Raw genomic sequence first — 25011 nt, forward strand, 5'->3', positions numbered from 1 at the left:
CAGACACAAGCAATTACTGCCTGGTAAACTAATTGACATGGATTATGTTGTGAGCTTTAGTCATTATCTGATATCATACTGTCAAAATGAAACCAAAATCAATTTATTCACATCTTTTGCTAATATTCCTGCTCACAGATGCAAGTTTTTCTCCTGTGAGTTTTTTTCCCTTTTGCTTCTGGTCAGCTAAAGATATAAAGACGTCCAGATCAGAGCGCAGTTCATTCATTAGCAGCTCCCTGTGTTTTCTGTGTGTGTGTCCTCCCACTGACTCCCCTTCATGTGTGATAATGATGTGTGTGTAAAGGGGTGCAGGGGGGGTTTGCTAAATAACATGCAAACAGCGACACAGGCCGGATGGAGAGATGGCGGATGGAAAAATTAGAGACTGTAAAGAAGGGTGATGAAATGAGAAGCAGCCGTTAGCCGAGGCGGAGGAGCGTGACAGCGTTTAGCGTTTACCTGTCACATGAATCATGACTTAAAGTGTGCTTGCGTCTCAAACGTCCTTTTTGATCAAAGACTTTAACGTGTCTCTGCAGTTTCCTGCTCACCTTCTTCACATTAACTAATGTTTTTTTTCTTCATAGTCCCATCAGGAAGCTCAGCTGGGTTTTAACACTGAACGTTTGTCAGTCCAGTTGGAGTTACCGTAGGCGGAGACCCAGACACAGCCGCAGTCAGATCCCTGTCGCCTCTTCTCAACTCTGCTCTCACCCTCTTTCTCTTTTTGCATTCCTCCTCTTTTTTTCTTTCCTGACACCTTCTTTCACATTTTTTCACTCCTCAGGTGGAGTTTGACTGCATCAATCCCAAGAAACAGAAAAAGAAGAAAAACTACAAAAACTCAGGAGTCATCATCCTCAAGTCCTGTAAGGTGAGGATGGATGGATGGATGAAAAGATGGATGACTGGATGGATGATGGCTTTAGGGGTGGATTAATGGTCGATTAGACGGATGGATGGATGGACAGATGAAAAGATGAATGGATGAAAAGATGGATGAATAACTTGCTTTTTGGATAAATGGACATTAATTTCCTTTAGTTTTTGTGTCTGTATTGAAGCTCAATGTGTAACAATCTCCCTGTGAAACATGAACTTTGCTCCTTGACAAATAAAAACAAAAAATCCCCTAAAGTGGGCGGAGCTTTCATGTAGTTATACCGCACTGTACTGGTGTAACCAATAGGAAAATTAAACTGCAGTAGCTTCTGGCCAACCTACAGAGGGCACCACTGAGGCGGTTAATAAAATATGGCAAAATAAACAAAATTTACACAAAAATGTAAAAATTTGCACAAAAGCATAAAGATAGAACCCTAAATAAACTATTTAGAGAATTTATCAATAAAAAAGCATTAATTTGTGGTTTTAGTTATTCATTAATCTCCCTCTGTGGATTTAGATGGACAGATGGGAACTCTCATTTCCTTCTGCCTTCCATCAGTATTTAAAACATTGCTCAATTCTTATCAATTAAAAATTTAATGATGGAATTTCACTCAATGAAATTCCATCATTAAATCAAAACATGTCATGTTTTGATTGTTGATTCTATGTTTCATTGTGTTTCTGCGTTTGATATGATGTAAAGCACTTTGAAATGCCTTGCTGCTGAAACGTGCTACACAAATACAATTTGATTTGATTTTCTTTTGCACTTTTGAGCCTCCACAGTGGCCAAAATGCAGGTTTGCACAAAGAAACGATTTAGACAGATTCAAACAATATTTAGCCTTTAATGAATAAAACTGAATCTAAATGTTTTTGTGTATTTTACTTTGAAGCTGAGATCGCTGCTTTAAGATGAGATAAACTGGAGTAATGAAGCCGAAAGAAACAGAATTAGCTTGTCTGAATTTTACACACATCCGATCAGACCTGGTCGCCAGTAACTAATTAGAGCCGGAGCTCAGAGCGCCACAGATGACGCATAAAGCTGAAACATGGAGTCTTTAGCTGCCTATTAAAACAGCATTAAAGCTGTGTGCATGACAGGCTCTCATAATTGATTGTTTTCTTCATCCTGGCTGTTTTCATGCACGAACAAATGAAGAAAAGTGCTAATATATAAATTTTATTTGCTGGCTTGCAGCGGGGATTAAAACTGAGTATTTGTTGCAACTGGAGAGGGAATTATTCTCAAACAAAATGTTTTTTTAATCTAAATTTCAAATAACCAAGCTTTCCATGAAGAAGCAACACATTTTTATTTAAAGTAGAAAAAGAGCGAAAACATAAATCTGCTCTTCTTTTTGTTGTTTCAGATTGCACACGATTACACCTTCCTGGATTACATTCTGGGAGGATGCCAGCTCATGTTTACAGTGAGTATGATGTCAGCATGCCTGTTAGCTTTTGTTCCCTTTTCAGCATCTGCAGTGTTGTGATGATGAGATACATGTTTCCGTTGGCACTGCTCTCGAAAATGAATGGAAAACGTTTGGATTTTCTATTTTCATCTCCCGGGTTGCAGCTGGATTGCAGGCTTTTACATGCAGAGAGGGAGGAGGCACTGAGTAGTGGAAAAATGAGTTCACTAGGGGGGAAATTTAGTTATTCTGCCAAAAAAATAGGTGAATTTTTAAATAAAAGTGATTTAAAATAAAGAGCAATGTGTTTAACATTGGGGTCAGGGAGACATTGTGAATTCCAGACATGGATGAGAGGAAACATCCTGGTTTATTTCTGACTCTGGTCTGGAGAAACCTTTTGTTTTCCTGATTATGTCACATCTTTTTGTGTTACCCTCCTTTATAACGGCCGTCCAAAGTCACTCAAACACACCAAGCTTTTTTTCATTATTATTCTGGATGAAAACAGACACAAAGACATAAATTCGCTTCCCTTTTTCCTTCTCCATTCCTCAAAATACATTTAAAGTTTTCAAAGAAAAACAACGTTCAGATAAAGAGGAAAGGTATGGATTATTTGGTTCGCTACTTTTTTTCTGGTTGGAAACATTTCATTCATTCAGTTATTGATTTATGTACTGTAGCTCTTTACAAAACTTTGTAGCTCTTTACAAATAACATAAAAAAAATAAATCTGAATTCAAATAAACCAGCGATATGGAGGCAAAGTATTAAGAGCTTTAAAAATAAACTATAACAGTGAGAGGGAAAAATTGAATAAATATGATGAAACAATTTTTTCTGGAATTACTAAAATATACTAATGGTGTCAATATGAGTTTTGATTGAGATGCAAGTAAAGTTAAGCTAAGAGAAAACGGCTCCAGGGAAATAAGTTTGTTGATGTAACATTCAAGGACAAAAATTGCTGCTCAGATTTTTATTTTTTATTTTTTCAAAGTACCTTTTTGGCACTAGGGTGCCATCCAGATCCATTATAAAGAAAAATGGCAGCAGATGTCACTAAAACAGACTAAATGGTTAAACAGAGATAATATTAGCAATTGCCTTGACAGTACACAGAAATAAACAAAAACATGGAGGGGTTTGATTAGCTTTAATGCCCAACAACCCGGTCCTGTGCAGGATTCATGACTGTTACTCAAAACTTTAAGCTTTCCTTCAGAAAGTCCATCTGATCTGATCCAAATAGTAAACTCATCGCTCTCTTCAGGTGTTTTCCTCCAGGCTTCAAAAACATCAGTTATCAAACCTCCGATAGAAAAAGAAAAATCTGGACAAACCACTACTGCAGAACTACTGGCTGATCTCCAACCTCCCATTCATCAGCAAAGTTATTGAAAAACTTTGTTTCAACAGTTAAATAGCTTTCTAACAATGTCTGTTCAGTCTGGTCTTTCAGTCTGGTTTCCACGGTGACCGTAGCACAGAGAGTGCACGATCTAGAGTCAATGCACAGCTTCAGTTATTACAGCTGGAAACCAGAAATCAGGATGACCTCTGACCTGAACCTTCAGAGTCACATAAAGACAGTTACAAAGTCGGCCTTCTATCACCTGAAGAACATTTAAAATCATGGTTCATTTCCTAACAGGAGCTAGAGAAATTCATCCATGTGTTTATCTTCAGTGGCATTGATTACTGCATTAGCATCTCAGGTCTTTTGGTTCTGGTTCTGGTTCTACTTCGCCTCCCCAGAACCAGAACCCAACATGGAGAAGTAGCATTCAATTTTTATGCTCCTCTAATCTGGAATAAACTTCAGAAAAACCTCAAAACCACTGAAACACTTGAGTTCCTTTAAATCAGCTGTTTAAAGTTTCCTTTGATTAATAATAACTGGAACAATGTTTAATTCTAATCTGGATTACAAGTTTTTATTTCTTCTCTTAATTTTGTACTTCCTGTGTTATGTTTTTATCAGGTAAAGCTCTTTGAATTGCCTTGTTGCTGAAATGTGCAACACAAACTAACTGGAATTGACTATTTCATGGTCATTTTCTGATGATTTCTTTTTAAACTTGTAAAGTTAAACAGGAATTAACGGGGAAGCAGGATGTGCTGGAAGTGAAAATGTGTCCTTTATTTCATTTTAGATGAAAGCTCCTCAGAATAACACTATTGTTCAGATTAATAATCCGTTCATGGTTCTATTATCCAGTTATGAAGCTTTTCTTTCTTAAGGCACAGACTGAATTCACAAGCTTTAATTTACTGGTAATGTTCACTGAGTATACGCAGCACAGCGGCGTAATAAATCGCTTCCTATGAGAAACGTCTGCATGGCCCTCATGGCTGTGAAGTCACAGTTTCATTTCGTTTAAATCACTCAGTGATGCAATCCAGAGCTGCTGGGATGGTTTTCATTTAATTTTCTGAGGGAACATAAGGTGATTAAACCTCCTTTCCTGTACTTGAGGGTATATTTGGATGTTTTGGGTGATTACAGTAAAAGGAGAAAAGTTGTTGCATTGATCAGCAACTTTCTCTCAGAAGAAACTCTTTTGATTTTAATGACTTCCTTTGTCAAATAAAAAATGTTAATAGACCGAAATGATGCTGCTCTGATCAAATCTGAATCTTAGTTTTTAATTCATCTTCTAAATGAAACAACATAATAAAATCCAGGAATAATTGCTAAAATGTTCTTAACTTTAAACTCATTAAATGTAAACATTGTAATCCAACTCTCAGTTTATGGGCTTAGCACATTAAATCTATTGACCCTAATTTAAATTATTTCAGTAAATAATTTTAGACGCCTTCTTTGAATGTAATGTTTAAACCTGGACCTGTTGCATTATAAACCAACTGGTTCTGACTTTTGGCCACAAACATTTCATTCAGAAATAACCTTTAAACCCCAGAATAATTCATAGAACTCATATATGCATGTAGGACTGAAACAATTAATCTGATTAATAATTGTCAACTAATATAGTAATTGATTAATCAGTAACACAGACTCAATCATAGCAGTAATTAAGCCAAAACTGTACAGAAAATGTAAATATGTTCCACCCAGAACTTCTCAAGTGGCAGTTTTAGCTTCACCTGGTTCAAAATATAAAAACAAATCTTCATTTATCACCTTTTTCTTTCCATTTGTTTAGTTGATCTTGTGCTTTTTAACTTCTGATGCATCCTTTGCTACAAATGATCCACCGTTCACTAAAGGAATGCTATTATTGCATTTATGGCAATAAAATGTTTATTTTCATGCTTAACATAATTATTGAGAAATTTTTTTATTTGCATTTTAATGTATTTTTAATATTTTATGAAAAATGCTGAAGTGGTTTAATAAAAAAACTCTGCAGAATGCGCCGATTTTATCATCTGATTAATCAGTTAATGGTGAGTTGCAGCTCTTCATGCAGCTGTTATTCTCTGAGGCAGGATTCGTGTGTTTGGCTCTCGTTCGCTTTGCAGCAGCTGCTTGGTGGATCTTCTGGGTCCGGTTGAGCAGAACTTTGACAGAGAACACGCTGTGCAGATTTTCTGGGCTGGCGGCGTGCTCGGTGCTGCGTTAAAGCTCAGACAATGGCTGCGTCTCTTTGGTACCGCCTGTTTTTGCCACCTTGTTGTCGGAAGCGAGACTTAAAGCAGAGAAGGTAGCTGTTGTTGCCATGGTGACGTTCTGCGCCGCCGATGAATGTTAAGGACATTTTCTTTTTTAAGAGAGAGAGAGAAGTGAATTTAGATAATGTAATAGATGTTTAGTCATATTTACAGCCTCATAGAAAACAACAGTACAGTGCAGAAGTATTCATACCCCTCTAACATTTTAACAACTGTAAATTTATTATATTTTATTGATAACACTTTATTTGAAGGGGTTTGCATGAGACTGACATGACATTGGCATAAACATAACATCTGTTATGAACATGAAGGAGTTTTCATAAATATTTATGATTGTTGTCAAGAAGTTTAATTCGGTAAATAAAGTTGCATTAAAAGTCCATTAAAAGTTCCAACTTTGCATTAAAAGTGTTATTATTACCGAATCCCATTCTGAATGTGTTTAAGTATTAAACTAATTTACTCCGACACCCCTCAATAAAATGCAGATTCAGAAATCACAGAGAAAAGTTTATCCAGCATATTTTAAAGCTTTTGTTTATTTTAGTGACTCCATTAAAAATGGATTTCTGATATTAAGAATAATCACTTGATGTGACTTGGACTTTGAATAGAATGAATAAATTAGAATATTATTATAGAGGACATTTATTTTAGGAACATTATCACAAAATGAAACAGATTCTAAAGTTTATTTACACACAGATGGATGTTTGAAAGCCTTTATTTCTATTAATCATGATTATTTTTGTCTTGCAATTAATTAAAAAATGCCATTTAAAATCTGAATATTACCTAAAAATATACAACAGTTAATAGAAATATGGACTTAATGTAAATTGTGTTTACTATCTGCTTTTAATCTGATAAATAAGACTTATTAGGGCGTATATTTTAATCTATTGAATATGACTGTAGATTTCTGCAGCTCATCTTTCATATTGTTGTTATATCAGAAGGAAAGATGAAATAGTGAAGGACTCCCATAATATCTCAGACAGTTTGGAGATGATTCATATTCTTCAGCTTTCATATCAAGTAGAAGAAATGTTTACATGAACTTACATCATCAGAAAAACAAACAAACTGAGTTTTATGTCAGCAGAGTGACCAGAGTGTGGCTTGTTTTCAGCTCACCGTTGATATTTATGAGAAATATGCAGCAACAGACGAGCTCTGAGTCATAAGAGCTGATCCAATGTTTTATGTTTATTCATTTTACAAACTTCCACTACTTAAAAATCTGAGCCATATATAACATAGATACATATATTTAAAGCTATAATCACAGATTTACTTTTGAAAATGCTTTTGTTCCATTATTAGAAACAATTAGTTCATACGAGTCAGTGTAAATGACATTTAGATGTAAAACCTACTGCTGTTAAACGTGTTACTGTAGAGGAATATAATTATGTTAATAGTTAAAAATAATGCTGTTTGGTGGGTTCACACTAAGATATGTTTTAACCTAAAAGAAATCTATTGTGTCAAATGGACTGGGTCAATCTGAAGAAGCAGAAATACTCTTTATGAGTTGCTTTTTACTGAGGAAATCTGGCGCCGTTAAAGGTCAGTTTGACCTGAATAACTTGGAACTCCCTTCTCTTTTCTTGCTTGCAAAGCATAAAATTGGACCAAAATGTGATGGGAGGAAAGCTGTTTAGACCGATAAGAATAGCATACGAGTGATGGAGTGGCTTGTTTAGCACTTTTGAAACGGAGCAGATGTTGGGGGTCAATAGGCCTGAATATTCCCAAGAAACTCCAATATACACTCATTTAAAAGCTGATGTAATTTTTACGTAAGGACACAAGTCAAACACAGGCAGTAACGCTATTGGTCAAAACTTACCAACTTACACCAGTGAAAAAGATATAAAACAGGAAGACTCTAAGAATACGAGGAGATTTTGGGGAGATTTGACTTTGTACTGTAAGATAATCTGTGGAACAGTGTAGTAAATCTCCACCCGCCGTGGCCTTTTTATTTCTTATCTATAAACATAATTAAGAGTTAAGACCTTTTTCGATCTTACATTACACTATCCAGAAATACTATAAAATCAGCAACTGGCCCTTTAAACATCAGCTGCAGTTGCTGCTATTCAGTTGCTAATTCTCTCTTCTCCATTGGATCTCCCAGTTTTCGCTGATGAGATGGTTACAGTAGCAGGAAACTCTCTCCTCTATGCTCTGCTCAGCGTTTGATAACCTATTAAAACTAAAAGAGGAACCGTGAATCCTGCAGCTTTCTTAAGCTCCGAGGTTTAGAGCCATTACGAGAATAAATCCTGCTGGAGTCGGGAGAAATATCCAGCAGTATTCAGACTGCAGACTGAATCCTTTAAGTGTAAATTTTATTATTTCACATTTCTATTATATATAAATACTTACACATGCTCTTCTGAATGATTGTTGTCATTGTCTTTTGTTGATATGCAGAATCCCAAATGACAGTTTTTCTGCTCAGAAACAAACCAAACGTTCTGGTGCGTTTTAGCTGCACAGGTCCACAGAATTTCTTCAAACATATTTTCTGCACTAGCTGCTTATGCAAACTGACACTAATTTTGATTCACCGTGAATAATCTCTCACAGACACCCAGTCACCAGTGACATCGTCTATCCTTTTTGGTACTACCATGTTACAGCCACACACAGAAGTTGTTGTGTACAAAACCAGCCAAGAAAGACGAGCCGTTCTGCGGCGTTCAGTCAATCTTAGCGAGGTTTTTAATCCTAATCTGCCGGGGGGGAACGTCTCTCCTGCTCGGTGCTGTGGGAGCCAGAGGAGAACGCATCGTTCCTCTGCGACAACACAAAGAAACAACCTGCTTTGGTGGCGAGGCTCACTTCAAATGACTCAGGATATTATTCATTTTGAATTCTTTATATCATTCATAGTTTTATTGTCAACTGGTGGTAAAGAGAGACTTTGGAGGATTCGTCGCAGTGTAAAAAAACCTTCTTGTTAGGAAAGCTACAAGACAATCAGGATTGGCTTTGAATAAAATGTTATTTCTTTTCATGCAGCATTTCCCAAATTTATAAAATTATTAATGAATCAATTGATAGCTACTATATTTACTGTACTCTCTGTATTTGCACAGTAGCAGTTCACTGTTTTAGTCATATGATGGTGATATTTTTAAAAATGGTTTTAAGATTATTTTATGAGCAATTTTAGTTGTTAGCATTACCAACAGTAGCTACTAAATGTAAATTATTTTACTGTTTATTTTCTATGTCAGGTTTGTCAAACTGAAACCTGAGCCATATCAAAATCACAAATGTCCTTAAAGGCCCGGTTGTGCCAGAAAGTATTGATAAAACTCTCTAACAAACCGTGAAAATATTAATAATTAACTACCTTTTCAAGTAAAATTAAGTAATATTGAACAGCTTTTCACATTGATCAGTCATTGATTTTGTGTTTTAGTGATATTTAATTAATAATTCTTTATGCCATTTAATGTATATGATCTAGGCGTATAAAATCCCAACTGAGAATAACAGCTTTTACATTCACCTCATGTTAGTTTTCTTTCTATTAAAACTCTAAGTAATCTGTCTCTGTTGTAGTTTTTGCAACTTTATATTTAAATAGAATATGTCTCAGATAATCATGAATAGATAAGTGCAATATGACTCAAAAACATTAAAATGTTTTTAATGTTGTTGTTGATCGTCTCAGAAGGAAAGAATAAGGCGTTCACAAACGCTCTGACACCTTCGTCCATCCTCGCTCCCCTCCATCATCTCTCTGGTTGTTCAGCTGCAAATGTGTCAGAGATTCTGGCGAATATTCAACAGAGAAGCCAATAATAAAACTTCTGTGTGAATGTCAGCATGTCAGCTGCTCAACGGGAAGTTGGTGGTAGTGGGATGAGCTGTCAGTGTAGTCAAAGTCTCAAACAATCCCTGCTGTAAAATATACAGTAATCAGACGTGTCTCTTTTATTTAGTGAACCCTCTCCTGTTGAAACCGTTTGTCATGTTTTATTAGCTCTACGTGTTTAAAAACTACAACCAGCCTGAAGCGCAGAACAAGTCAGGATGGCTTCATCCTTCATCACATTCACAGCTGTCACATCTGTCAGTGGAGGGCAACGGAGGACGAGCGCTGTAATAGTTCGGAGATGATCCATCAGCTGTCAGTTTGCTCAGGCGCGTTGTAAACCCAAACAGACGCACACCAGAAAACGATGAGAGGCAACGCTGAAGTGTACGCTGGGAGGAATATCTCCTGTAAACATTCAAATTACTACAGATTTCTAATATCGCATTTCTAAACTCATCTTTCTGTGTAATGTTACAGAAAGTTTTGTATGTTTTCCAGCCTTCTGGGAATAAACTACACCTGTGTTTTTAGATAGAAAATAGAAAGATAGATAGAAAAATAAAAATGGAAGAGTAAGCTTTCTGCCAAAAAGTTAGAGAAGTTTGAGAAACCTAGAAGAGAGAAACCTCTCTTTTAGGGAGAAACAAATTTTCAAGTCGAAACTTTTGAACATTTTTGGAGCTTAGAAATCTCAACGTTTTTTAATAGAAAATTTCTGAGATTAATCTAAAAATTTCTGAGTTTTTTTGTTGGAATCTTACCTAACACCCCATCGTAATTAACAGTTCTTTATTTGAGGACCTTCGAAAGTCTGTGTCCATCAACATATGTAATTTATAGAAATTTACATCCACTGATCATAATCATGAATATTAGAACATTTTAGGTAAAGCCAGGACTTTAATGCATTCATTTCAATTAATTAATTATATAGATTGTATTGTGTCAAATATTTTAACTCACCTATTTTGCTTTATTTTTTATTATTTTTATTAAATAAAACAAAATCCAGAGCTGGAACCTTTGTATTCATATGTTTCTGGTAGGACTGTAAATCTGACGCACAAGTGACAAATCCGCCTCTCTGGGCCCACTGGGGGTTTCTTCAAAAATCGATCTGATTGGACGCTGCAAAAGACTATTATTGTGTTGAAGTTGTGCTAAAATAGCATCTCAGTGCTGAACATGTAGCAGCAGCACACCTGGTTTGTTTTTTATTCCCATTCAAAAGTACAAATTATTGATAACTCCATCACCAAGCGAAGGACATTTTATAGATTAATTACATAAATATTGATGTCTTAACATCTTTATTTCTCTTAATCACAATCAGTTTTTGCTCACACCTAATAAAAACATGGCATTTAAAATTTTAATATTAAATCAGACCAATAAAAACAGCTATTTTTAAAAACAGAAATGTGGCTTTAATGAATGTTTACGCAAGTCCTGCTTAAAGGTTGTTATTTAAAAAAAAAATACTTTTAATCTAGCTAACAAGACTCATCATGGAGTCTGTTCTAATTTATTGAATATGACTATGATGAAAAAGTTTCTGAAGTTTGTCCATGGACTCGTGGATTTAGCCTGTTCCTTCATATAATCTCCAGGAGACGCCAGGATCTTAACTTCAGTGTGAGAGATCAGACCATCTGCTGCAGAGCTCACTCTTCCTCGGGTTGCTAACGATTCAGAGCCTGGCTGAGCTCATTATCACGCTATAGAATGTGTTTGTTATTTATTACTCATTTTGACCCGTCCCTTCTCATTTCTATTTGAATCAAGTCGAATTTCATGCCTTGTTTTTTCTTTGTTTTGTTCTGGTTTATAAGAATAACATCACTATTTTTTTAAATTGTTCTGTAGAACAAATTAGATCACATGTTTAACGGAATAAGATGTTCTAGATTTAAATAGTTTAGAATCTGGTAAAAAAAAACAGACAATTGCTGATAGTTAATACACTGGTATTGGGGAAATATGTAACATAGACTCCAGTCCAATCTTTCTCTCTTCTACTTTCACATGTTCCATCTTTGCTCTTTTTTTAGTTGCTTCAGAATGACTCCTTTTGGCTCCAGACGCAGCCAGATTAAAGTAAACAAAGCAGGCCAATGTTTGAATGAGATTTAAGAGGCTTAGAAGCTACAGGTTACAGCACAGAGTCTAAAAAACAAAAATAAGAGCACAAATAATAATCAGGGCTGCACTCTACTTAGACCAGGGGTTTGCAACATGCGATTCTTGAGCCACATGGGATCTTTAGCATCATAAATCACCAGAAAATAACAATGAATACCGTTTTTTACAGTACGTCTGTATATTAATGTAATAAATAAGTTCAAGGTGGCAATCAACATGAACATGACGCAGAAGCTGCTTTTTAAAACTTTTCTCCAACAGCACCCTCTCTAACCCTAACCCTATCCCACATGGGAAGCTTTTTAAAATAAGGCTGACTTTAACATTTGACCTCACAAAGCATTTTCCATCAACGTTATTTGTGTTAAACTAACTGTGCTGATCTTAAGATAATTGTCTCTACTTGGTGTTCCTCAGGTTGGGATAGACTTCACAGCGTCTAACGGAAACCCCAGAGAGCCGTCGTCTCTCCACTACATCAACCCGCTGGGCAGCAACGAGTATCTGTCGGCCATTTTAGCTGTTGGCCAAATCATACAGGATTACGACACGTAAGGATGGAGCTCAGCTTCTATGCCAAGTTGTTTCAGGCTGCAGTTATTAGTTCAGATGTTAGGATGTATGGATAACCATGTATACTTCTCTAAAATCAAAGTTATGCTCCAAATGATTGAATTAAAAAAAATATTCTGGTTGTTTTTTTTTAGCATAATTCACCCTGGAAAAGGGACAGTTCAGATAATTTAAATTAATATGACATGTTTGATGAGTTGATGTAAGCTTTGACTGAAACTGTGCTTCACATCTACATGTTTATTATGTACCAGGATTATCCTGGTAAATTTCCACTGGAATACAAAACTGTCACAACATGATGAAGAGCAGAACCCAAAAACAGTTGGAAGGAACCAGGAAGCAAAACATAAATACCTAAAAAAAAAAAGAAAAAGCAAAACTCTGAACCAAAGTGTCAAAGGTCATGACCCCAAACTTTATTTTCTAGCTCGGAAGATAAATTAAAGTTTTATCAGTCATATTTATAGTGTTAATGACATTTTGTGATGTTTGTAAATATTTTAGGACTGCTAACATATTTTCTATTATCTGAAAGCTGAAAAGAGAAACATTTTTAACTTTCCCCAAATTTGAAAGTTTCAATACATTTTAGCTAGAATTGACTTTTTAACTTTAGATATTACAGAGGATGAGTCAGACTGGTGGAAGCTCACTCTTCTCTTCTTGATTTCATTTTCTCTGATGTCAATTAACCAGCATGAAAATTAATTCAGATTTATTATCTGAAACTTTTGCAAATTCTTAATTTTAATGTTAACACCGTTTTGAGTTTGTTGTAATAAAAACAACTTCTAATATGTTTTCTTTACTATTATTATTATTCCAGCAATTAACAAGAAAAAAAAAAATCTGTTTTGGAAATGTAAACATTGGTCAGATTTTGAATTTTCTACCATATTGCTTTTTTCATTGCCACTCCTGTCTACATTTGTTACATTTGAATGAAAAAAACGAAGAAAAAAGATTGAACTAATGTTCCAATCTGTTGTCATGGTTTCCTCCTCAGCGACAAAATGTTTCCTGCGCTGGGATTCGGAGCTCAACTCCCACCCGACTGGAAGGTACAACACGTGTGGACGGAGTTTATTTTCTGTTTGTGTGCTAAACACAGAAAACGTGTGCAGCAGAGAGGCGAGGGCGGGTTTTCAGCCATCCTCTTATAAACATCCACCTCACACACAGATAACATCATACACATTGTACATGCATATTCAGATGATTACGCAACTGTCAACCTATCTGTGTTGCCATGGCGCTGAGATGATGAATAGGACAAAGAAGCCTTACACAGAGACAGGATGGGAGGGAGGTGGAAGGTGTGGGAGAAATTGACAATATTCCTTAACAATATTCTCCAGTTTGATGGAGGATGAAACCATCAGTTCCTGTTTTCGTTTCTCTGCAGGTCTCGCATGAATTTGCCATCAACTTCAACCCCACTAATCCCTTTTGTTACGGTGAGCTTTTTTTTTTGTAGATCTTACAGCAGCTTTAAAAACTAAAACTCTACTTGATTTATCTTCCACATACATTATAGGGCTGAAACTAACAATTTTTTGTAATCGATTATTATGTTGATTAATGGATTAATTGGATAAAAATGGCCACATTCTGCAGAGTTTTCATTTGGGCCTTTTATACAATATTAGAAATACATTAAAATATGCAAACAAATTAATAATTTAATTCTTTTTTTAAATAAGAAAATAAACTTTTTTTGCAACGTAGCATTCCTTTCATGCACGTTTGACCATTTGTAGCAAAGGATGCATCTGCAGCTAAAGAAATACTAAAATGTAGAAAGCCCTTTCTGCTCTACTTAACAGTGTAGAGCTGATCTGATTATTATTTTTTAGATTAACTGATAAATAACTGGATAGAAAAACGTTTCTTAATAGGAGATTTTCTTTACAAAATTTGAACCAGGTGAAGATAAAACTGGCTTTTGATGAGTTTTGGGTAGAAAATATTTACAGAAGTTTTTTTATATTGTCTGTTGATCTTTCAGCAAATTGCTTTTTTTGAGTTTGAATGCTCTGGTTAAATGATGATTAGTCCTTTTTAAATGTATGAATCCATATTTAAATGTTGGAGCATTATTTTGGGTTTTCTTCAGAATCGTTGCACAGCTTCTAAAATCTTTGGCCTCCAAAGATTGAAGGGTCAGTAGATTTTTTTAGACAGATCCGGATTTAGTTCAGTCTGCTGAATTATCAGCAACAGCTGGTATATTAAACTTTAAATATCACATGCAACATGCAGTAGATGAATCTACTGTATTAAAAATGTGCATTTTAATGCATTCAAATATCTGCTTAATTGTTAAATCTGTATATATTTTAAAAATAAAATTCTGTATGAAAAAATAAACATTATGCTAGTCTGAATGTGCAGTGCAAGTTTTAAATTTACCTCCGAATCGTAGACGCTTGTGGCTGCAGGAGACAGAAAACAGTTATTATAAACATCTATGTGTATTTTCCACATTTCTAACAGTTTAATTTTCCCGTCTGCATGTTCAGGTGTGGAGGGCATCGCCCAGGCGTACTCTGCCTGCCTCCCTCACATCCGCTTCTACGGGCCGACAAACTTTGCTCCGATCATCAGCCACGTCGCACGTTTCGCCGCTCAGGCGCTTCAGCAGGAGAAAGCAGCGGTGCGTAGCCGCAGCTCCGCTGTATTGTTTTATATTTACAGATGTACAAATACTCGGGTTGTATTTTGGGATCAGCTCTCTGCCTCTGGCTGAGCGCTGTATTCCCAGACAGCTGCTGAAACCAGAACCATAAAAATGTCTAAATGCAGCCAGGCATCGCTTCAGTCTGTGACAGTTTGCTTCTCTGTCAACCCACCTCTCCATCACCACTGTCCAGGTGGGATCTTTATCTATAAATGGAGATTTTTTTCAGCTCAAACAGGTGATTCTCAAACTTTCTTCTGTATTATTTCAACGAGAATTGGATTGTTTATTTTTAAAGTTAGATTCATGTTTTATGTTTGTCAGAAGATTCTTTTAAAGATCTTATGAAAATACAATGTTTTTTGTTTTTTTTAACCAAAGCAGTTTTAGTTTCTTCTAGGAGAATATGATCCGTCTTTTGGACCATCCTGATCTAAACTATTTTGAAAACTTTTGGGATGATTTGGGAAGGAACAGTTTCAGACTAGATCCATTTTTAATAAATGGAGCCACTTCTGTTTTAGAAACACATGTTTCTATGTTTATGTCTTAGTGGAGAAACTCACTACTCCACTAAGTTCTTTTTTTTGCAGATGATATCCTGTTTTCCTTTCAAACTATTTTTAATTTTCATTTTATTTTACCTTATTTAACCAGGAAAGTCCCACTGATATTAAGAACCTCTTTATTAAGGGAGTTCTGACCAAGAGGCAGCAAAGATTACACAACAATTACAAATAATTACACAATTAAAATGCCATACAAATAATTATTAAAAATAATCACAAATTAATGAATTCATCTCTGGACTTAAAAGTGCTAAAGTAAGTTAAATGAATTTCCAGTCTTTTTGCTACATGTTCCACGTAACCAGAGCCAGAGAGTAAATAACAGTTTTCACAGGTTTTTGTGGTGAAATGGGACAGAGAGTAAGAAATGATCACGGCTAAATGTAGTTTAGTTGTGTTTAATAGATTTAAGATTTATTAATAAAAATTTAAGTTTGTCCCAGACCACCGTTAACAGCCTGACGTTAGCCGTGTTTCCTCAATGTTTTTAATGCATATTTTGAACTATCGCATTAAGAACACTGGATGGAAACGTTAAAATCCGAAAAAACTTTCTCAGTTTCGGATAAAAGGTTTATAGCTTGAGGCGGGTTTTGGCTTTTCTGTCAAACAGTTCATGTGCAAAAGAGGAGATGGAATAAATTATGACGTAGCCAACGTCACACATCATAATTTGAGTTTGGGTGTATCTCTGGATTCTGAGGCACGAAACTCCAGCTGAGAGGGAACGGTTCTCTCCATCTTTGTGAGATGTGAGCCTCATGCTAGTTTGCAGCCCTACTTCCTGTTTACATGCGTAGTGTCAATATCTGATGACATCACGCTTTGTGTAGTCTTGTTGAGTCTCTCTAAGCACACTTAATTAGCATTTTTCCTTTTTGCAACATTTCAAAACTCCACTGAAAGTTCATGTGACAATTAGCATGTAAATATAGATATTAATATACAATAAGAGTCAACCTCTCTACGTCTCTGCAGACACTTTTCCACTGTTTGCACCCTTATCCTCACAGACACCAGAGTTTCTCTTCTTAATGCAACGTTAAGTTTTTTACTCTTCTTTGCAGTGGTCAAAAGATTAGAAGTTCACACACTCCTGATCTTTTCACAGTGTATTTGTTCCTTCTAATCATCCTTCAGGTTTCATTGAGTCATGCTCTTATATGTCAGATGAAATGATCTTTTCCTGCTCAGATCCACCGAATATAGACGTATGAGAGGCATCTACGGTTTTTCTCCTTCTGCAATGATTTTCTTGCTTTGTTCTCTTTTCCTTTTATTTGATTTAATAACCAGAGTGTTATATCTCTGGGCAAATCACACCAAAGAAAAGCAAACATGACACTGTTTTGTTTACTAGCCAGCAACACAAAAGCTGTCAGTGGTGCACTTTTGTCCAGGGAGCTTTTACTCCTTACTTATCCAATCTTTTTGCTGTGGGGACAAACAAGTTAGTGCATCTGTTATCTCTGGCTGCTGGCACTGAGTCTCATCCTGTTCTTTGTTACACTGCTCTGCAGCTGAGACTCTGACTAGGCTTTTCTTTTCATATATTTTTAGCTCGACAGCAGGATTAGGAAGCCTCATTTTCTCCTTTAAATTCATTGTCTTGGATCCAGGGATGATTAAATCTGTCAGTCTCAATCAGCTCAAGACTCCATGACATCAGAAAACGCATATGTGACTTAATGGTGTGGTTCGTCCTCTCAGGTTCAACTCAGGACGGATTCGAACACATTTAGTTTTATAATCTGAGCCCAGTTCTCTGAGTGGAGACACAGGTAGCTGGTGGGTTAAATATGTTGCAGATCAGAGTCCAGTTTCCAAGGACTGGTGTCCTTAAAGGTGCAGTAAGTAACTTTTATATAAACAAAAAATATGTTTCTTTTATGTTTGTTAAAATTATCAATTTTGTGACAATAATTTGTGAAAAAATCAGGCTTCTCCCAGAGCTCCCAGTAGGAAATGCATAAATAAACCACTCAGTCAGAATCAACCAATCAGAACCAGGAGGAGGGTCTTAGTGCTGTCAATCACTCTCGTTTCTCCTACTTATCTGCTATTCAGCTGGTTCACCACTACAAAGTCTGTTACAAATGCCAAAGCTAATTGGCATTTGTACCAGCTAACTGTTAGCTAACTGATGCTAATCATCAGTTAGCATAGCCACTGATGATGCCAGGTAAACAGTTTTTCTGGAACAGTAAAGTTGTTTATCTGCCATTAGCACATTTAGTAGGTTATTAAATCTTGCATTGAATTTCCATAACAGAACAGCACAACTATCAGTGATATTTTAATTAGACATCATTGGAAACTAACAACTTTTTTTGTTTTCATCCATTTCCACAAATATCAACATCCCTCTTTACGTAAACGTTTTATTTTTTTCTTTGTTTTAAAACCTGAAAAACGGAAATAAAATGGTGATTCTTGAGCTCTAAGTGAGTTTTATTTAGCTGGACTCTTTGGTTTGTAGAGGTTGCAGACGCCTGGACTAAATCTCTGACTTTATCTCAGCACCATCACCACCTGTGTCACCTTACTGACAGGTGGTGTCAGTAAGGTGACATTAAAGCTGGTGATTTTGTTATCACCAGCTTAGTGGCTGGTGATTACAAAACTTTCAGCATGTAACAGATCTTTAACTGTTTTCTTCTGGACCAGGATTCGGTGACATCAGTCCGATGTTCCTGCAGATATGCCACTCTCTCAGAAGCTTTGAACAAATGGCATAAAGTCCTCCCTCTGGTTACACATAAAGCAGCATGTCTCCTGAATGTATCTGAAAGGAGCGCAGTGGCTGGGTATCATTATGCTCCCACGGTGCTTTTTGTCCCTAATTGCACCCTGTCACCCTGTGGGGAACAGAGACGCAGAGAGAATTGTACTTGCTTGTGTGATGTGTGCCAGAACACTTTTGTCTCTGTAAGGAAATGATTGGAGACCCTTTTCTTGTTTTATATTACAGTGAGTTCAAACATAAGAATGAGTAACACACAGTGAGTGAGGACAGCTGCGGGGTGTGTGTGTGTGTGTTTGGACGTCCTGCTGGGTTTGTGTTTGGACCTACGTGTGTCGAGTTGGTTTTAGGCTGCAGAAATGTTCTGCTGCTCAGCCTCGCCTTTTCTGTTCCTCAGATAATGAGAGAACCTGCGACTGGAGACAGTGTGAGCTCGCACAGAGATGCTCCCACTACCAACACACACACACACACACACCCAGGCTGCGGGCCAATGCGGTCTCTGCGTGTCCTGGTGTGTGAGCGACCCTGTGTATTTGTGTGATAATGATTCTCTAATGAGCGCTGCTGCTAGCACGTTAATGAGACAGACTTCAGAGTGTGTGTGTGTTTCCGTTTGTGTGTATTTTGCACAGAAGTGACTTTTTTCTAAGACAGCTTGTGTTTTCACGTTGTCTGTTCTTATCATGACACCACTCAAGTCCAGCTGATGTCTGTTTATGTTTATATTTATGTCAGAGTCAACAAAAATACAAGAACTTTGATCTTTTTATATCGATAATTCCCTCCAGGATTATTTTTGTGATTTTTTTTTTTTTTTTTTTGCAATCAAAATCACAGATTTTTGGCACTAATTTGGAAATATTTGCAAGGTGTTCTGCAATATTTGAGTCTACATTTAACGTTAAATGTGATACTTTTGTTACTCGATCAAACTTGACATCAAGTAAGGCTGAGGTAGCGCTGGAGTAAAAGTTAGAAATCCTGCCACCTACAGGTCGGAGTTAGCATCACTTAAACCAATTGTTTTTGACCACTTAAGTGGAAAATTTGCATTAAACACACAATTATGCACAAGCACAAAAAATGCGGTAATCTTTTGATTTTGCGTAAATTTTCACAAAAAACTAAAGGGACTGGCTGAGGTAATTTGGAAGGAAACAGATATAAATAGCTGTGATTTGATTAATACAATATTTAAGTACAGAACTGTTATCTTGAAGGTTTTATTTATGCCACATAAAAAAGCAATGATCTGTTGAGTTTGCATGAATTTCCGCCATCGCCTGCATGATAGTTAGCCCTGCAAGATCTTAATTTCAGGTTTTATCTCCAAAAAGAACACAAGTAAGCATGTCTGTCATACCAAACCTGTCAAGAATCTAATTTGCTCTGCAGTCTTTGCACAGAATGAAGATTGAAGTACAAATTTAGGATTTTGTAAATAAATTAATATATTTCTTACATGTTGTCTGTCTTTTCCCATCTGTCTTCCCTCCTCTCCGTCTTTCTTGTTTTCCGTCTGCAGCAGTACTTCACTCTCCTCATCATAACAGATGGTGTCATCAGTGACATGGATGAGACGCGCGACGCCATCGTTCAGGCCTCCAAGTTGCCAATGTCCATCATCATCATCGGTGTCGGTAACGCCGACTTCGCTGCCATGGAGTTCTTGGATGGAGACGCCAGCGTTCTGAGGTCCAACACAGGGGAGGAGGCGGTCCGGGACATTGTGCAGTTCGTCCCCTTCAGGGATTTCCGTAATGTAAGTATTGATTAATAGCAATTTCTGATTCTTCTCAGCCTTCAGGTGTTCACCTGGAACAGAGCTTTGATTGACTTTTTAACTAATAAAACCCTGAAGGAATCACGTCTTAAAGCAGCAGCTTTTCAGAATAACAACCATTAATGCAAACTTCCACTCACAACAGCATTGTTCTCACCAAAGTTTGTTTCTGCCCTGAAAAGTTGAAAGTTTGGAGAAAAATTGTGACGATTTTTTGTGGATAATTAAAAAAGTCTCATTATTTCAAAAAGTCAGCAGCTAATAAAACCTGAGCTTTCAAGAAACCATACTTGGATCTTTTGTTTTTTCTAGCAGGTTTGTGTTTTTACAGTGTAACCTCTGCTGCATGTGATGTGGTTTGAGGAACAACTTCTATCAAAATGAATGGGGAACACTTGGTCCATTAAGCTGGCCAGAAGTTGTAATTGTTTTTTGCATGCGTGATCTTTTAGAAAAAAAATTTAGATTAAAACTCAAACCTAACAACTCCAGAGGGGTTTGATGACCCTTTTACCAACTAATGTTTCAGTGTTGCAGCTTCATTTTGCCTCGGTTTTAGCTGTTCTTCACTAAACGAAGCAGTATAAACAGCAGCCTGTTGCTTCTCGTTTTGTACTTTATCACACACACAGCACACTCAGAGCTCAGAGAGTTTGCTGTTTGAGGGTTCCTGCTCCGTTATCTCGCCCTCGGCAGAGGAGCTGCAGGCGTGCGCCATGCTGATGGCTTTCTGAGCTGCGTTTATGTTAATGAAGGTTTGTACGTGTGTGCTGCAGGTGAGCAGAGACACTGGAGCGTCCTCTTCCAGGCTGTCCACTGGAGGACTCATTAGTGGGGTTTTTTGTAGTTTTTCTGCATATGTTTCTGTGTATGTGTGTGTGTGGGTTGTCGGTGAGCAAACTAACTTCCAGTGTAGTGGGAGGAACAGACGATGTTTGTTGGCTTCATTCCAGCTGTTGGTGGGAGAGCGAGAGACAGAAATGAAGTGAAAGGAAAGGGGCAGGAATTAATCTGAGACGGAGAGGAAATGAAGAAATCTGAAGAAAGGTCCTTTACTCCCACACCTACTACTAATCATTCGCAGAACATGCAGAGTTGAATACCTTACATAATGTTGAGTTTCCATGGATTTAAGAAAACTTACATGATGTTACCACAATGAAGATTTGAGAAAAGAGCTCATATTCTAATGTTTTTTAAAATCAATATGTATAATGGTTTCATTTAAAGCCTTCTGCTATTTTTAACAAACACAGCAACATTTCTGATTATGTTTATATATATTTAAAGTTGTTGTTAGGGTTTAGGATTCTGCTTTTAATTTGATTTTTGCCTTGTTTGTACTTTTTGTGCAGCAGTTTATTCAACCTTGTGCTGTTTTTTGAGTTCTGGGGTTTTCCCTGCTGGCTGGAAGCTTTCTTTAATCAATCAAATTATTAACACAACTAGGATTCTGTCGTGAGATGCCACTTTTGAGAGCTGATGTTCCCTGGCATATGCAGGCACCCATCTTGATTGCTCCACTTAAATAAGTCATGGTTTTTATATAAAGGTAAAAAATGTGACATGCATTTGTATTCATCCCTCGTGAGTCATTACTAAGTACAGTCTCCTTTTGTTGCATTAGAGTAGCTTGTATTTTGGAGAACATCTCTAGCAGTTTTGCACATAAATGGACTAAAGTTCTCCCTGTTTTTCTTAAATATAGCTCTTTCTTTCTCTTAATGAAAAATTAATTAATCTTAATGCACAGCTTCACTGTAAAAACACAAAATCTTGTCAAGTATGTTTGTGTAGTTTCTAGTGCAAATACATTAGTACACATAAAACAAGACAAACCTATCATAAAAGTAACTTTTCACCAATATAAAGGAGCTTATTTTATGTAAATAATTCTTTAATATTGATGATGAGGTATTAGTTCCACTGGCAGATTATTTAACTTATAACAAGAAATTATTCCCATGTTACTAGTGAAAAGGTCTGTCAGCAGAACTTCATCAATATTAAGGAAATATTGACTTAAAACAAGATTCTATAACTTACTGAAAAGCGACTTTCAAATGAGTTGTGTCTTATTTCAAGCATACTAACATATTTACTCTAGAAACTATAGACAAAAATACTTAAGTAGTTTTGTCTGCAGTCTTGACTTTAGCCAGTAGAGGTCATTGAATCTAATGTTTAGCAACATTATTTTGTCGTTTTTTCTTCCTTTTAGGCTCCGAAGGAGACACTTGCCAAGTCTGTCCTGGCTGAGCTCCCTCAGCAGGTCACCCAGTATTTCAAACAGAGAAATCTACCGCCCATCAACCCGGCGCCAGAGTGAGGCATCCCCAGGTCCAGAGTCCACTCGCTGTACATTAGCTTGACAGATCCTAAAAAATGTTCTTGTTGCAGGCAAACAGTGCAGAATTAAAGTGTGTATGTCAGATAAAAAACAATCTAACATCCATGCCGTCATATTTTATACTGGTTAAAGACTGTTTAAAGTGTGAGTTCAACAGAAGTGATGTTGTTTGTGTCCAAAAATGGGAGGTAAAAATGATCTTGACACAACAGGATGTGTTTTTTATTTATTTATTTTGCATGTCAGTGTGTCATGTGACAGGGACCGTGTGATCCGTGGATCTCCGTTGTGCTAAATCCTTTCTTGAAGCCTAGCAGTTTGAATCCTCTCCAAGTTTTATATGAGGTAGCGGACGCAATGGAAGCCGTTTGATTTTGTGCTCATGTGCAACAGACTCACAGCCTGAGTCCAAACAGAGAAGAATCTCCTCAGCCACGACAAACAGAGGTTTTTATTTGGAAGTTGAGATCAACAGCTATCTGAGCGGTGAGGATTAATTCCTGGAAGGGATGAAATGTGAGCAGAATGAGGCCACAGTGGCTGCTGTAGCAACGTCACAGAGTAGATGTGGGAACTCATTAGGCTGTTTAACATGGAGACATTTTCTTTGCTTTTGCACAATTTCTGTATTTATTATAGCCTGAGTTCATCCTGCATGTTGCCACTATTTCCTTATTGTTTACAAAAGCTGACGATCACAAATGCATGTTTTTTTTATATAAATATTTAAACAGATGAAAATATTTAATGAAAGTTTAGAAAAGCGTTTAGTGACAAAGAAATAATATTCTATGAGATTTGAACGAGCAGAAAGTACAGAGAAACTTTTTGTGTGAACTTTTCGAATGTATATTTCTATGATGCTGTTTCTGAAATTATGAACCAACGTTTCTGCCATGTTCAATGTAATTTTTATGCAGTGCTGACTTGTGCAATTAAACCGCAATGTGTATCGCTGTGAGTCTGTAGCAAACATGTTGCTCTCATTTTCAAAAAGGAGTGAATGTGAATGCAAAAGGACCAGGATGGAAACCGACTTTAATGCAAATGTCACAAAATGATATAAAGAAGTAAAACTGCAAAACATAATTATGAACAAAAGGCAAAATGAAATCTCCAAAAGAAACTTCACTAATCTTGAAAGAAATGCAAAAGATGTGCACACACTTGAAAAACGAGAGATGGAAAGTAATAAATTACTACTTTAGGAAAAGCAGAATTGGTGGAACTTTGAATGAAAAGCCTCCAATCCAAATGCTTTCAAAAAACCAACAAAGGCTCTAAAGAAATTATGCAAAACAAAACTTTTAAATCAACACAAATTTAACAAAACTCCCACACAAAAAACTACTCCACTCATTTTAGAGATGTTTATAAAGCCTTAAACAACATATTATGTTTACAGATTGAATTGGGAGTGCTAGGATGGCTTCGTACCTACCACACACACGTACACAGACACACACACACACACACACCTTCAGAGAGGGAAATCAAGCACAAAGAGGAGCGCCCACAGTTAGAAGTTTCCACACCTGCTGCTAAGTGAAGAAGGTGAGACTTTGCAGATTCTGTGCTGCTGGTGAGACTCACCTTTTGATCACATCTATCCTGGAATTCACACAACTCCCTTCTGATTTCCTTCTGCAGGTTTTATTTGTACAGAAAGATAATTCTGACAGGATCTCAGCAGCGAGAGCATGAAGAAAGTCTTCTTTGAGCCTGGTGGGCAACCTGCTGCTTGAGCCACAAACCAGCCTGGACTTTTACTGCAGAATCTGCCAAGATCAGAGAACATGGCTGCTGGTGACAGATGCTCTGCTTTGTTTAGTTTGCCTCCAAACCCGAATCCCCCACTGACATTATTCTTTGTGCATGTTCGTCATTTTATTTGTTGTCATAGCAACTCCTTTCTCAGCAACACATGATCTTTCGCTCCATCTCTTGGTTACACCCAGAAACCTGTGGCTGCCTGCATTATAACGGAGAGCTGACATGAGACAAAACAAACAGCTTCAAATTCAACATCAAGAGATCAAATTATCTCCAAATACAACAACCTCAAGCTTTTATCCACTTTAATAAATCACAAACACTGAAATTTTGAGGTTGTTTTTTACCATCTCATCACCTTTAATGCCAACCTGCATTCGATCCCAATCAGCCAACGCAGCTCAACTCCAGATGCACGATTCTTCTGCCAAGGTCTAATGAGGCCAGGATACACATCCCACAATCCAGTTACACAAATTAGTTCTCTTCCAATCCAATTTCACAAATTAATTTTAATACCTACGTTTTGCTCTTTCTGCCCTTTGCTGTTGTGCAGCACAGAGAGAAAAGTTATGTGATTACAGA

At 36.7% G+C, this 25011-nt stretch overlaps 1 protein-coding gene across 1 annotated transcript in view; it reads left to right on the forward strand.

Moving 5' to 3' along the window:
* cpne2 (copine 2) overlaps positions 1-23614 on the forward strand; it is a 38409-nt gene extending 14795 nt beyond the window's left edge. The window contains exons 9-16 of the mRNA XM_005795776.2: positions 791-877; positions 2271-2330; positions 12367-12500; positions 13532-13586; positions 13931-13982; positions 15048-15181; positions 20046-20282; positions 22525-23614. Of these exons, the coding sequence (XP_005795833.1) occupies positions 791-877; positions 2271-2330; positions 12367-12500; positions 13532-13586; positions 13931-13982; positions 15048-15181; positions 20046-20282; positions 22525-22632 (867 nt within the window). The 3' untranslated portion in view covers positions 22633-23614. The remainder of the gene's footprint in view (positions 1-790; positions 878-2270; positions 2331-12366; positions 12501-13531; positions 13587-13930; positions 13983-15047; positions 15182-20045; positions 20283-22524) is intronic.
* Positions 23615-25011: the final 1397 nt, after the last annotated feature.

This window comes from Xiphophorus maculatus, chromosome 2, assembly GCF_002775205.1.
Source record: "Xiphophorus maculatus strain JP 163 A chromosome 2, X_maculatus-5.0-male, whole genome shotgun sequence".
Lineage (NCBI taxonomy): Eukaryota > Metazoa > Chordata > Actinopteri > Cyprinodontiformes > Poeciliidae > Xiphophorus > Xiphophorus maculatus.